The sequence below is a fragment of the Zeus faber genome, assembly GCF_960531495.2.
Source record: "Zeus faber genome assembly, chromosome: 3".
Classification (NCBI taxonomy): Eukaryota; Metazoa; Chordata; class Actinopteri; order Zeiformes; family Zeidae; genus Zeus; species Zeus faber.
In genome coordinates this window covers 14790292-14806333 of record NC_137190.1, presented here as the reverse complement: position 1 = coordinate 14806333, position 16042 = coordinate 14790292, and the positions used below count along the sequence as shown (strand labels likewise).

The following is a 16042-nucleotide window of genomic DNA, read 5'->3' as shown; positions in this document are numbered from 1 at the left end:
TGCCTCTTGAAAGCCAGACTCACACAACCTGTCATTAAAGAGTGAGGGAGAGGAAGAAAGAGAGAGAGAGAGAGACAGAGACAGAGGCGGAAATTAAATATATAGAGAAGAGAAAGTGAGTTGACGATAGGGAAAGTAGTGATTGTAAGAGAGATGGTGAGTGCATAACACTTTGAAGAGAGCCAGGAAAAGAATGAAATGCGGATGAAAGAAGGGTTAGAGGGACCAGCCGAGAGGAACAGTGACAAGGATAGAGTTATTTAGCGGCGTGACGAAGGAGAAGGGGTTCCAGGAGAGGAGCAACTGTTGGCTTGATTATTGGGCTGTTTATGCAGAGCACTGAGAGCCCTCCAATCAGAGCAGGGGACCTTTAACAAAGGGGGTCCAATAGGCCGAGGGCCCTAACAAACTGTTTGCCCCTCTCCTTATCCTCTCCTCTCATCCTTTACTTCCTCTCTTCCCCTCCTCTCCTCACCTCATTACCTACTCATCCTTCTCCGCTCACCCTCTATCCACTCATCTGCACATTTTTTCCTCTTTTCTCCACTCCTTTGTCTCCCTTGTCTATTAAACGGTGTCAACAAGCCCAAGGGCAGAGACTCCTTTCCCCCGTTCTCTGACCACTCGCTATCTTTCCCCGTTAGAGAGCGAGAGCGAGAGCGAGCGAAGGATGCGAAGCACTGGCGCTGTTTCGTGTCTTACAACTCCATAGCTGTTTGTTGTATTATTCATCCGCTTGACCTTGACTAAACTGAGTATTCTAACATTGCATTTGCTGGTGAGTAAAGTGCGTTGATCTGCGAGGCTTTTCCTCACCTGTCTACACGCGCGTTTGATCAAAGGCCATTTCAGATTTCAGGATTTTGAGAGGCTTTGAAAGGAGATACTTAGGGAGGACAGTGGAGCACAAACATAGGCACAAAGACGGGCATGTTTACAGATGACGATGAGCCTGTTTCCCCATCAGCGATTCAACACTTCTCTGGATTCAACCAGATAGATTTCCAGAATCCAGAAAAACAAAACTGTGCTCTTAATTAATTATCCCATGTAGAGTGTATGTATGTATGTGTGTATGTATATCCCATATAGAGTTACTATTCGACAATATGCACATAGTTCTTGTATAGTCTGCATATTTAGTGTATTTGGAATTTTGTTTTTTATTTGGCTATTTTTCTTTGAAAATGTGACTATTTCTGTAGATTCAAAGATTCAAAAGATTGATTTGTCACATACATATTGTACTGTACAGCATGTTGGGAATTGATTTTCGGAAAACTCCAGAGACTGTGTTGGGCGGAGTGTAAAAATGAGAAACATTTTAATAGGAATAAAAATAAAAATCTATATACAGCATTTAAATATACCAACAACAACAGAAACTATATTTATATTTATTTACATTGTACAATGTTGTGCAATGTTTGAGTTACTGAGGAATAATAAATAACAGGGAATACTGTACAGATGTACAATGAAATATAGAATGTGTACATAGAGGTGAGTCCTGTTTTATTTTTTTTTTCAGACTGAACATTTTTTTATGCAAATTGTCTAACCAGAAATGTACAAATCTCGACCACGACAAATTCCTCGTATGTGAAAATTTATTTGGCAAAATAGACCGATTCTGACTCCAGTACCATATTGCTAAGACGGTCCATGTTGCAGGGGTCATTTAGGAAAATGTAACTCTTATCCTGACATTCAAACCATGACCTGCTCTTCCTTCCTCTCTGCATTTTGCGTTTAACACTGATTTACTGAACTATCCAGTGGGCATGAGAAGGGAAAACAGAGTCCCTGAGTCTGGCTCACATCACTGGGTATTACTACACCTCAACATGCTTTACAGCACCATCAGCACCAGCACCATTCTACCAAAAAAGTTCTGTTCCTTATTGATCAGGATTATCTTTGATTGGAAGAACAACAGTGGAACATAAGAACTGTGTCTGGTCCTCGTGTAACTGCACAAAACCTTTTACAATTGTACAAAATACATGAGTAAATAGATCTGTATACACCAAAAGATTCCGACCACATGCATTATGCCCACATGCATTATGTGCATTCTGAGTTCTCACATCTATCGATACCTTTCCAAGTATGCACCTTGCCATTACTGAACATTACACAAACAAACTGAGTTGCATGATTCATATTGTGCACTTCTCACACTAAACATTTACGCACACGCCGAGCCTCTCAAATGTGCCAAATCGGGAAAATATAATACACAATGACAACCTTCGTGGCAATGTACAGAACACACACATACTATAAAATGTATTTATATACATACACGCACGCCTTCCAATTTTGCATATTCAAACAGACATTGTAAAGCGTGCAGGTTTTTACGCACGTGTTCTGAAACCCCATGTCAGCTCTGAGACACGGTTCACCGGCTGGCCCTCGCCGTCCCGGGCTCTCTGACGGGCTCTTAATGGTAAACTAACAGATTGTAAACATGCTGCTTGCTCTCTTTTCCTTCCTTTCTCTCTCCACACCTCCCCTTCCTCGCTCTCTAATTTCTATTTTGTTACTCTCCTCTTCCTTCCCTCTCTCCCCCTCTCTCTCCCTTCCCCTCATTCCTTTCACTCCCTCTCTCTCCCTCTCTCTCTCTCTCCATCCATCCCTCCCCTACCTCTTTCTCTCAGCATCTCTTTCGTGGGGTATTTTTTAAACAATGTGTCCTTCATGTACGGTTGGTTACGGGGCGTACAGAAGGACATCATTAGCGCTGGTGGTTAAGCTGTAATTTACACCATTACCGAGGTAGGGGCCATTTTTATTGCCTAGTAAATTTCAGCTCTGAAATATTTAGACCATATGGCTCAATTTGTGTAATAACCTTAATTTCCAAGCACCCTTCAGCTCCCTTCAGCGCCGGCTGTTGCTGGCGGATGGCAGAGCGGATCGGAGCGTGTACACGTACGCGTTAGCCCATTTAAGAACACATACGCACCCGCGCGCACACACACTCACACACACACACACACACACAAATGTATAATCTTTCTTTCACACATGCACTCAACTCTCTCTCTCTCTGTCTCTCATTCTCGCACACACACAAACGAACACTCGTGCATGTGGCAGTAGCAGATTAATAGGGTGTCAGCTTGTGTTTGGGTGAGGGAGCGTCAGGCGTCGGCCAGATGGTTCTCAGGGATGATGACTGTCAGGGGTCCTGCTCTGATCAATGGGATGTATTAATACAGCGTTCACACGCACACGCACGCACACACACACAATTATGTACACATATGGACACACATATAAGAACACATACACACAAACACGCATTCAAGTGCAAAGGCGGTGATAATACATACTGTGCAAATTAATGCACACACAAACATAAACACACACAAATGGCCACACACACGCGCGCATGCACACACACACACACACACACACACACACACACACACACTCGCAAATACACACATGATCTCTCTTGGCCGTAGTTCCCAGGGGCATGAGTGAAACATCTGGTTGAGCCAATGGGGGGGTGGAGGTGGAGGGAGCGCAGAGAGGAGGTGAGAAGAATAGAGGAGTTAGAAGAGAGGAAGAAAAGAGGAAAAGGAAAGGAAAGTTGCAAAGAGGAATAAGTGTGTGTGGAGATGATGGGGATGAAAAGAGTGGGATGAGAATGAGGGGGAGAGATGATGAAACGAGACGGTGGAGAGGAAGAGGAAGGCGGAGCACCGGGCCGGGAGGAGGCAAAAGAAATGATGAGAGAAGAGAAGACAGGAGAGAATCAAATGTGGAGGGGGAAACGGTGGGAAGGGATGACGGGGCGGGACGGAAGCAGGAGAGAGAGAAAAAGAGGGGGGTAAGACAGTAGAAGGTACACTTAACAATAATCGGAGAGAGGGAGAAAGTGGAAGACAAAGAAACAGATAAATATATAAAAGGAGGACATGACGGCCGATCCCATTTCCACACGACCGGTAGATTCATGTCGCCTGCTGTCATCACTTGAGAAAGTGGTGTGTGATTGTGATCTAATGCAGTAGTTCTCAACGAGTGGCCCGGGGACCACCAGGGTCCCCCAAGAGGTTCCAGGGGGCCCCCAGTTAAATTATTAATAGTTTAAACCTCACCATAATTTCATTTACCAGACGTTAGCACCATTAGAGAATGTACGTGAATGTAAGAAATGTCTGTCATTGTTGGATCGCAGTTTCACTGTTATCTCCTATCTATAGTGTTAGATTTGATTACTTATGCTCATATCTCAGCATACTGTTCATTGAGAATCAAATTTGCCCTCTGCATTTGACCCATCCTATACATCCCTAGGAGCGGTGGGCAGCCGCAGTGCAGCGCCCGGGGACCAACTCCGGTTCGTTTCGCCAGTGCCTTGGTTGGGGGCACCGGCAGGAGATTTAACCCCTTAACATACACGTCTTTGATGGTGGGAGGAAACCCTCGCAAACACCCGGGTTTGGAACCCAGAACCTTCTTGCTGACTACACTGCCTGCCCAGCATAGACAGGTATGGAAGTTCTAATAATACAAATCTTCTCAGATTGGGGTCCCAGAGACAAACTCATCTCAAATGGGTTCCATGGCCTAATGCCTATCAAATTGACGATCCTTGATATGAAAAAAGGCTGAGTATCACTGGTCCAACATGCCTTGGAGATAGCAGAAAAATCAGCTTAACCAGGCAGAGGTCCCAAACTCTGTTTGGTCCCAAGCCTTGAAAATAATAGAAAGAGATAATAATAGAAAGAGAAGGATGGGTGTGTGTGTGTGTGTGTGTGTGTGTGTGTGTGTGTGTGTGTATGTGCATGTATGGGTGTATGTATGTGTGTGTGGCAGGGGGGTATTCAGGAGAGAGTTGACGAGAGGAAACCTACCTGGCATGACTGTGTGACTAAATAAAATGTCCATCAGATTGTTATAAAGGCACAGACACCGTCTGTGAGTGTATGCGTGTGTGTGTGTGCGTGTGTGAGAGAGTGCTGGTGGTTGCATGGGGTTCTAGCAGGACGGACCGCCTGCGCTCCGTACCCTCATTCCGTCCGATTGCCATGACGACCCCATTAATCAGCCAAGCTGGCACGAAGCGGGGCTCCCAGCCCAGCCTGAGATCAATACACACACGTGCACGCCCCACACACACACACACACACACACACACACACACACACACACACACACACACACACACACACACACACACACACACACACACACACACACACACACACACACACACACACACACACAACATGCATTTTTCACTTGTCCTCAGATACAATAATAAAATACATATTAAGAAGAGATAAGAGATTGATGACCCGATGGATGTTTGAATAGTTTAATATACGTATATTAAGAATAATAGAGGAACACGTCTAAAAAAGGACAACAGGAGAGGGATAGAGAGAGGGAAAGGGGGGGCAGGGAAAGAACGAAAGGGAGGGAAGGATGGGAGCAATATAGACGAGATGAAATGCTCGAACAATTAAGGAGAGAGAGGAAAAGGGAAAGAAGAGGGCAGGAGGGAAAAAAAGATCAGGACAGGAAGTGAGATTAGGAGTTGGCGGAGTATAATACAAAATACAACAGGGGTAGGGGGAGGGGAGCTGAGGTTCGACGAAGGAGAGGAAATGGCACCAGGTGTCGATCACGAAACGTTCAACAGTTGTCCGTATTGAGCTCAATTGATGTCTAGGTGCAAGAGAAACTAATGACTGCTGCCAAATACTGGTACTGCACCCTCCTATACAACTTCTAGTGAAACACCCCACCTGCAAAACTCTAACACTGACAAGATGGAAGGCTGTACCATTGCCTAATATTTTTTTATAATAATAATAATAATAATAATAAATAATAATAATAATAATAATAATAATGGTAATAATAATAATAACAATAACAATCATCTTTTTACCACTTTAATAAAGTCATAAAAAAAATTACTCTTTAACTTTGTTGTGCATTCATTTCATAATGGCTGCCAAATGTTCTAATGTTGTGAGAACATAATAAAATACGGATAGTATACAAACTATTTTTGCATTCATACTATCATTATCATTAAAAAAAATGTTGTACGCCATGTACGTAATCTTGCTTTTCTTTTAAACATTAACTCAGATGCACGGCAATGACGAGGCCATCACTCATTTTTGTAACTTTTTAGACGCTACCTCTTGGTTGGTCTATCTATTTCTAAATAATGGCCCTGCCTGTGATTCAGGCAGCCAAATGACAAATGACTGTCAACACAATAGGGCTATGCCATGTCAATGAGCCACGCACGCACACACACACACACACACACACACACACACACACACACACACACACACACACACACACACACACACACACACACACACACACACACACACACACACACACACACACACACACACACACACACTGACACAGTGTTCCATATCAATGAGAAGGTGAAAGGTCTCTATTTACATCTTGTATTAATTATGAGTGACAAGCCAAAGGTCACACGGGGAACGGAGAGGCCACATGTATGGACAGAATATAGATCTATACCCCTACGTCTCTCCTCCATCTCATGCTGTCTTTCCCTCTTCCTCTATCTATCACTCTGTCTCTCTCCATCCTTCTTATTCCCTTTCTCTGTCGCTCCCATACATCCCAGGTTTCTCTTTCATACCTTTTCCCTTTCCCTTTACTTTTTTCTCTTTTCTGGAAAACAAAACATCATGGAAGTTATATACTATAGGCTCAGTTGAATACACACACGCACACACACACACACACACAGACACAGATACACACACACACACACACACACACACACACACACACACACACACACACACACACACACACACACACACACACACAGGTGAGTTTTAGCGTGCAGAGAGGACACTAGACAGTGTTGGTGAGCGACCTGGCACAGAATTGGGTGAACTCAGCCTGCTTACTTAGCTGCCAGCTCATATTTAGACTGGATGACAGCCGTTAGTCCTGTGTGTGTGTGTGTGTGTGTGTGTGTGTGTGTGTGTGTGTGTGTGAGAGAAAGAGCGAGACTTGGTATGGGTAGATGGGTGTTCAACAGTAACTTGTGTGCATCACTTATGGAATATCTATCTGCATGTAATGTTGTATTTTCATGCAGGTGTGTGCATGTGTGTGCACGCTTGTGTGTGTGTCTGTGTGTGTGTGTGTGTGTGTGTGTTTGTGTAGGGGAAGCTTTCTTAGAGTTATTTGCTGTGTCAGAATGTCAGGAATGCTGCGGAGGCAGGCAATTGTGAGAAGGGCCCTAAAGGATGGTGGATCTCAGACGATGTATGTGTGCGGGCGTGTGTGTATGTTGGGAGACTCGCTCGGCAAACAGATGGCACCAGCATGACAGTGTAAGTCCAGCAGACTTCACATGCGCTGTGAATGACAATAGTTGCACATACTCGCATCCACAAAAGTAACATATGTACATGTGTGTTGAAACAGTTTATACAGATTTAGTTGTGTCAATATAAAAATGTGCTTCATCACAGAACACAGAAAGCCAATTTGCACACAGTGCACATGGTGTGTGTGTGTGTGTGTGTGTGTGTGTGTGTGTGTGTGTGTGTGTGTGTGTGTGCGCGTGTGTGTCCTTGCCTCGACAGTGAGAGCAGTAACAGCAGATGAGTTGAGCGTTGGGTCCTGCTGGTGTTTCCTGTAAACCAGTCTGTACTGGGAGATGAGACCGTTGGCATGGGAGGGTTCACTCCACTTCAGACGGACTGAGTATGCACCTGTCCGAACACACACACACACACACACACACACACACACACACACACACACACACACACACACACACACACACACACACACACACACACACACACACACACACACACCCTTAGTTAACTTTGCACATGAACTAATACTTTGAGTTACGGCGAGCATTTGATAAGATTCTCTGGGACCCCAATATGAGAAGATTTCTATGGTTAGATATAATTTAATCAAACGTCCATACCTGTCTGTAGGACAATGGTCACATAACAGTGTAACTATGTTGAAAACACATCACATTGTACACTCTCGTATGGTGCCAACGCCTTGTGAGGAAATTAAATAGTCAGGTATGGTTTAGATGTAACTATTAATCATTTCCCTGGGGACCTACTGGAAACTCCTAAAGGACCCCTTGGAGTCCCCGCACTACACATTGAGAACAACTGAAATAGAGGAATGATCCATGCAGTACATGTGTTAAGGTGTATTGGTTCCAAACCTGAGGGTGTTATGGTGGGAGGACCCATGCCCTCTGGCTCCGCCTCCAGCGTGAGAGCTGAAGCCCACGGACTCTGAGCAGAACCCTTGGAGTTGTGGGCGTGGACCCTGTACTGGTATGGGCTGAAAGGCTGGAGGGCCTGGCTGGCATCAATGAACTCCAGTGGTCCACTGGACCATATGAAGACCAGGAGCTCCTCCTCTGTTCCTATTGGACGCCTAGAAGGAAGTGAAGGTGTTTACAACCATTTCCATAATTCTGACAGTAGAAATAAAAAAAAATAAAAAAACACATAAATACTAAGTAGCTGATGCAAGAACAGCAATGTCTGGGAAAGCTCCTTTGCCTCTTTTCATCGGCAGGTGTGTTTGTGGTTTTGTTTTGTTTGTGTGTGTGTGCATGTGAGTTTGTGTGTAGGAGACAGACATGTAATTTCTCTACTTTATCCAAATCCCTGCCTGCCGAATCTGATCGTACCAGATGTGTGTGTGTGTGTGTGTGTGTGTGTGTGTGTGTGTGTGTCTGCGTTTGCGCTGCTATGCTAATGCTTGTTTCCCGAGGACTTAAAGGGCTTAGTCTGCTCTGACCCTGCATACAGATCACACTCTCTTTGGTCAACAAGCAGGCCACGACCTTCAGCTTGCCCCCCACACACACACACACACACACACACACACATATACACACGCACACACACAGAGTCATAAGTAAGTCACTATCTTTATTTTTCCTGAAAAATTACAAGCCACAAATTAAAACTTTTGTTGCCAAAAGGATGCTGAGATTACTTTGCAAAGTGTGGTGCCTATATGGTGATTGATTTAATGACTTTTTTGGTGGTTGAAAAAAGTAAAAAAGACACCACAAAAGAAAGGAAATAATTGTTGTCTCCATGACCTGTGTATAAAGTAGGAGGTGATGAGTCCGTTGGGTTTTTGGGGGGCTGACCAGTGGACTTCCAGGACCTTGGCTCCAGCTGGCTTCACCCTTGGGGCAGCCAGGCCCTCTGGGGCGGCCTCCAGTGTCTGAGAGAACACACCCCGCCCCACCCCACACCCCTCTGACAGAAACAAGGAAGGCAAGTAAAAAAACAGTGAGAGATTTAGACTTTAGACTAAACATGGGAAACAATGTGAAACATGTACATTTAGAAAGATGTCACTTTCAAAAAAAATGGACAGAATGGTTCAGGGAAATGGAAAATTTTGCGAGGAGTGTAAAAAGGCCTTTATTTTGAAATAACTGGCCAAATTTCGTAATCACATATTACATAATGTAGTGGTTATTAGGTATCGTGGGGTCTTATCGATAACTTTTTATCATGAATATGTAACAATTCAATGTATTTTGGAAAAACCAAAATTGCTTAATTTGAGATTTTCTGGAGGGATTGATTGTTGGAATCAGGATTGATATTTGTAAACATTATTTATCCACTCTACGCTCCACATTCAATTGACTTTTGAAATATTATGAGGGACATTTTATATATATATATATATATATATATATATATATATATATATATATATATATATATATATATATATATATATATATATTGAGAGCGGAGCAAACAAATTGAAATCTGACCTTTCTGGCAAGCCTGTATTCTGATGTAGTAGGTGGTGAAAGGCTCCAGACCAGTCAGGTTGAGATGCAAATTCTGCCCTGCCGGTCGCGATGGCGCCACGCCGCGTCCCGGGTCCAACAGGACGTTGAAGTTTAACGGTTGGCTTCTGTCAAACCGGGCTGAGTTGAAGGAAAACAGAGAAACACAGACACAGGACGTGTTAACTGGCCTGCGCTTGGATGCGCTCAGGACCTCAAGAAAAAGCCTTGCCCAGCTACTTCACGCAAAAAAACAAAAAAAACATCGGGGGTTCTCTGGCACAGTGGGAAGAAACCAGCATTAACATTACAGTTCCATAAACCCCTTTCTTGCTAAAATTGAGCTGTGACATCATTTTTTTTTTTTTTTTTTTAAACTTACTGTCTGAAGAACCTTTTTATGAGTTCATCAGTTCAAGCGAATCCTTTCTCAACTTTTCTCTGATGCTTCATCCTAATTGCACATGACCATCTTCAGATCCCTTTAATAATCGGGAATTGAAGTATCCTTTAGTGAATAGGACAAGAATAGAGCGCTGTACAATGCTCCATCACATCTTTCAAAGAGGGGGTTTGACAGGTTTGATTTTTGGGGTCTAAAGAGAAAAAGGTCACCCGGCCCTCGGCTGGACCGTCCATTAGAACTTCCTGGGTCACTCCCACATATCATATGGTTCATTCATTTATTTATACATTCGATATCACGTAATGCCCGCAAAACTGGACTGTAGGAAAAGTAGAAATGCTGCAAACAAACAGAAAGTTTCTTTATCTTTAACCCAGCGATTTATTCAGAACATTCCACAAGCTTCACACCCACAGAGACGTGGGCTGAGAGAAAAACACACAACAGACAAGGGCAAAAATACACACACACATACACACACACACACACACACACACACACACACACACACACACACACACACACACACACACACACACACACACACACACACACCTAGACTTTGTTAATATTCTTGCCGGGGGTTTTTCCATAATTCAGGCCAACTGCATTGTGATGGGTTATTCAACATTCATGAACTCTGGATATCTCGAGAACGAACTGATTACCAGACAAATGAAAGACTTCAATTATTCACCCCGCAACTCACAGACCTACATACACACATACACACACCTTCGACCTCAGCACATGGAGCCTTTTACACTGTTGCACTTCCTCTGCAGCCACACAACATAGGCAAACACCCGCATAGATCCTATTGCAGCCCTCGCTGATCCGTGTGCTCCTATCCTAAACCACTAAGTCCACAATTATCTTCTGCTTCACATCCATACGAACGCATATCCAACAACACTTCAAAGCAAATATTTACAAAAATAATTTGTGTATTTTAGAACACACACATAGTGACAATAACAGCCCGCCAGACTCATTCCGACATACACAGAATTACTTGGGCAGAGGTGAGCTATAAGTCAGCTTTTCTGACAGGCACTGTATGCATATCAAGAATACACACACACACACACACACACACACACACACACACACACACACACACACACACACACACACACACACACACACACACACACACACACACACACACACACACACACACACACACACACACAGATGAAAACACTCCAAATTCTAGGCTCACAGAGTTAACCAAGCGTGAGAACCCAGGCAATATTTCCCTCCTTTAAAATCAACTGGTAATGACATGAGAATGGGCCTGCCTATGGAAATATCTGCAGTGACACACACACACACACACACACACACACACCCAGACGCGCGCGCACACACACACACACACACACACACACACACACACACACACACACACACACACAGGCTCAGGTATATATCTTAAATAAATATACACACAAACCTATACAGAAACACAGTGAACACACACACACACACACACACACACACACACACACACACACACACACACACACACACACACACACACACACACACACACACACACACACACACACACACACACACGAGAGTGTCTGCTGTATAAGCTGTTTCTGAGACAGGAAAACAGCCTAATGAGAGAGTAATAGTCAATGATAGATGGGTTAGGGCAGACAATCACTGTGCTATACAGTATGCATGGAACCCAGCTTAGGGTGTCTCTGTTTGTTTGTTTGTGTGTGAATGCGTGTGTCTTTCTGTTGTAGAGGCCAGAGTTTTGGTGCCTGTGGGACTTTTTCTCTCACCGACTTTTTCTTTGTTACTCTTTCTTTTACCATCGCTCAACCTCTCAAAAAGCAGGACTCATTCCTAACTGCAGTACTGTATATCCAGTAAAAGCAGAACCAATTCCAGAGGTAATAGCAGCATTTTAGCTTCATTGCATTGACTCATTATATAGCATTGATTCAATAGAACAAACTAACGTTGGCTTCTATGCAAGGTATGATGGTAGCGTCAGTTTGTTCCCCCTTCCCCTCCTTACAGTACAAATCAGTACCGCTATAAACACATCATTGATCCATTCTGTCCATCTGTGATGCATCGTCATAGTGACCATTCTCAGCGACAACCCAATTACCCACAATGCCGCAGTAAATCGCCGGCTAGCTGAGTTGGCTTGGTCAATGACAGGATAAATCAGAGAGTCGTGATTGGTTAATGAAGATGGACACCTAAGCCGATTGTTATCTCAATCTAAAAGGTTGACCTCGGGTTACGACGATAGCTGCGCTGCGAACAAACCAATTCCGGAAAATAAACTGGACTCGGGGTTCAACTCAGCAGGGTGGTGCACGCTACGCCTTTTGAGAAGTGGTTACTAGAAGTGATAAAACTTAGACTCGCGCCCTGTGGAGTTAATGCTAAAATGAAAGTCCATCACAGCTCAATGCGAGTTAAAATTCTATCCTCAAACTATAAATAATTTGTACATGCCTCTATGGCTTGTAAATATTGGCGTTATGGATAAATAGACGGAGTGTCCACCAGCTTAACCACCAAACATCACACATGGCTGAGCAAATTCCTGAAGCAATTAGCTTTTGCAAATATAAACCTGTGTCTCCTGAGGATACGGAGGCTTTCCTGAGGACACCCAGAACCTGCTCTGTAATCTGTGATGTCATACGGACATGGCAGAGCCGCCTTGGACATTAAGTTGAACGTCCGTCTGTCCGTAAGTCATCTCTCCACCCACCTGTACACTTCCGCCCTGTTTTCCAGTTGGACTCACCTGGGAAGCCCCAAGCCAGGGAGAGGGAGCGGGCACCCGACACCGTGATGTTGTGGGGAGGCGGGATCCCAGTGGGGCTCCACGCGGGAGTTTGGACCACATACCCGTCGCTCACACCGATTCCACCTTCGGTACTGGCCTCGAGCTCATAGACGTACCTGAGAAGGTGCAACGAGAGGGGGTGAGGAGTCAAGAGTGCAGCGGAGGGAGAAAAACAGGATAAGGGAAAAGAGATTTTGGAAAAGCACTTTATTCAAACTTTTTATTTTATTTGGCTTTAACTGTTTGAAAGGCTGTGCTAACACACATATGACCTAACATTGCATTAAGGAAAGCACTGGGATTAAGTAACATCATATCATCTCCTAAATCTGATATTCAGCACTTCTTCAATGGGTCCATCATTTAAATTAGAAGAAGAAACTGACATCGACATTACATCAACAATAAATTATTACGATGAGAATGAGCAAATTTTGATGTTCAACTCTAAGCCAGAGGGAGAGAGAGAGAGAGAGGGAGAGAGAGAGAGGGAGAAGGAGAGAGGGAGAGAGAGAGAAGAGGAGACAGAGAGAGCGAGTGAGAGAGAGAGAGAAAGAGAGCGAGCGAGAGAGCGAGAGAGAAAGAGAGAGAGAGAAGCAGAAGGGTCCTGTCAGCAGTGAAGCACATGATCTGTGCCTCCTTGTTTAAGTTGTTGCGAGCAATCCACTACTCTGACTTGAAGACTGCGACGGATGCAATTATGTGAAAACCTCATAAAGAAACCACTTTGGAAGTATTTGGGCAATGATGACGTCCAAATTTCGAGGTCTGCATGCAAACAAAACAAACCTAAAAAACATCTAAAAACCCAGACATAAAAGAAAACTGGACTGGTGAAGGAGGTGTGGCAAATAGAATGCCTTCAATATGCTGCAAAATAAATAATTATATAATGGAAACCATTTAAAAGGTCCATCATCCCATTGGCTCATCATGCATTAGCAGTGCTGTCGCATTCAAACGCACATCTCCAGATAAACCTGTCCTGTACCTTGCACAATCCCCAAGACCGTCCTTTCACTCTCCCCTGACTTACTGTACACTAAAGCTGTGTATCAAAGGGGAGCCACCTTCATGGCTTAGCGACTCTGTGTCAACACATCTCTATTAGGGGGAGAAAACACCATCGCCGGCTTCCAAATTCCACACCGAGCCGATATAACTATGTGTTAAGGCCTGTGCGCGTTGGAGCCGGTGCCCGTGCAAAACTGGACGCGCACACACGCACATGTGCCTTGGTTGGCGGGGACGACGTCCATTGACAATTGTGTCCTTTATCTCTTCTTCTCCCCGTGCGTCCTCCTCTCTCTCGTTCCGTCAACTTTCCTCCTTTCGCCCAGCTCTCCATCTCCCTCGCCACCTTTTTATCCCCCTCCTCTATCCCTCTATCCAATGACATCATAAGATAGATTTCCTCTTTAAGAGCAGGTGGCTGACTGGTGCTAAAGCCTACATTAGCTGTGTAAGTGGGCCACCATTTAACATTAAAAGCCCTTAATTCGCTATAAACTCGGGCACACACACATTAATAGGCGGCAGCGTTAGATTATTGTTCCAGCACACAGCATTTTAAACAGGAGGCCATTAGTGCTTCTGTAGAGAGTTGGAACACGGTCTGGAAAAGGTATCGAAACTGCTACTGCTCACACTCACGCACATGCACACACAATATATATATATATATATACATATATACACAATGCACAAGCCTAGCACGCACACACACACACACACACACACACACACACACACACACACACACACACACACACACACACACACACACACACACACACACACACACACACACAATACCATTTAGATAGTAACACGAGTTGAGAAACATAATAAATGGTGAGGAAAAGGACACAGCAATAAGAGAGCAGTGGTGATGGAATTCTTTTTGAATTTTGTAATGGCATAAGGTTTCAGTGGGAGAATGAATTCAAACACTCCATCATTGAAATATATTTACTTAGATATAAACACCGCCAAGGGATATCAAAAGGAAAATGGTCTCTGTCAATGTTTCATGGGTCATGCGTTTGCATTTCTGTGTGTGTGTGAGAGTGTGTGTGTGTGTGTGTGTGTGTGTGTGTGTGTTTGTGTGTGTGTGTTTGTGTGTGTCCTGTGGGGCCAACCAGAGGGAATAGGTTAATTCTCTCGTCATCTTAGACACTTCCTGGGCCGCCGAAGTAAAGTGACAGCTAATCAACATTGTCATAAATAATCAATGGCCACTTTGAGCATACACACGGTTCACACACACGCGTGCATGAACACGTGCGTGGTGCATAGACACACAAAATTGCACGTACGCACACAGGCACACAGGGAAACACACACACACACACACACAAATGCGCGCGCACACACATACAGACAAGTAGCACCAATCATGTGCGCACGCGCATGCATACACTCGTGCAGGAACACGTCTGCCCAGATAATGGGGCCGGTGCTCCCTGTGTAATTCTTGGCATAGGACTAAATTGGGAAAAGAAGGGGGGTGGGGGCGGGGGGCGGGAAGACAGGGAATGAGGTAAGAGGGAGAGAATGGGAGGGGAGGGAGATAGAGAGGGACGGAGTGAAATAGGAGGGACGGCTGAAGAGAAAACGAGTGAGAGGACAGGAGAGGGGTCAGGCTGGGAATGCCTCCTGGCAGGCTATCTAGAATTAGGGAAAATTAAATGTCCCACACACACACACACACACACACACACACACACACACACACACACGTGTGTGATGTGTGTGCAGGCGTGCATGCGTCTGTGGCCGCTGTAGGCGAGATGTCGTAAGCAGGGAAGCTGGACGCAACAATCCACACTGCTGATCAGGAAGACTAACTATACACCTCAAAGGAAAAAAAGAGCAGACATGGATGAATCAAGGTAACATGGAAATAGGCAGATAAATAACTTCCACGCTCCGCTGC

The 16042-nt window shown here is 44.4% G+C and overlaps 1 protein-coding gene across 1 annotated transcript in view; it reads right to left on the bottom strand.

Moving 5' to 3' along the window:
- ush2a (Usher syndrome 2A (autosomal recessive, mild)) overlaps positions 1-16042 on the bottom strand; it is a gene marked incomplete at both ends in the record, with an annotated part of 168128 nt that overhangs the window by 22366 nt on the left and 129720 nt on the right. The window contains 5 exon segments of the mRNA XM_079997229.1: positions 7630-7766; positions 8255-8472; positions 9152-9314; positions 9848-10006; positions 13063-13220. Of these exon segments, the coding sequence (XP_079853355.1) occupies positions 7630-7766; positions 8255-8472; positions 9152-9314; positions 9848-10006; positions 13063-13220 (835 nt within the window).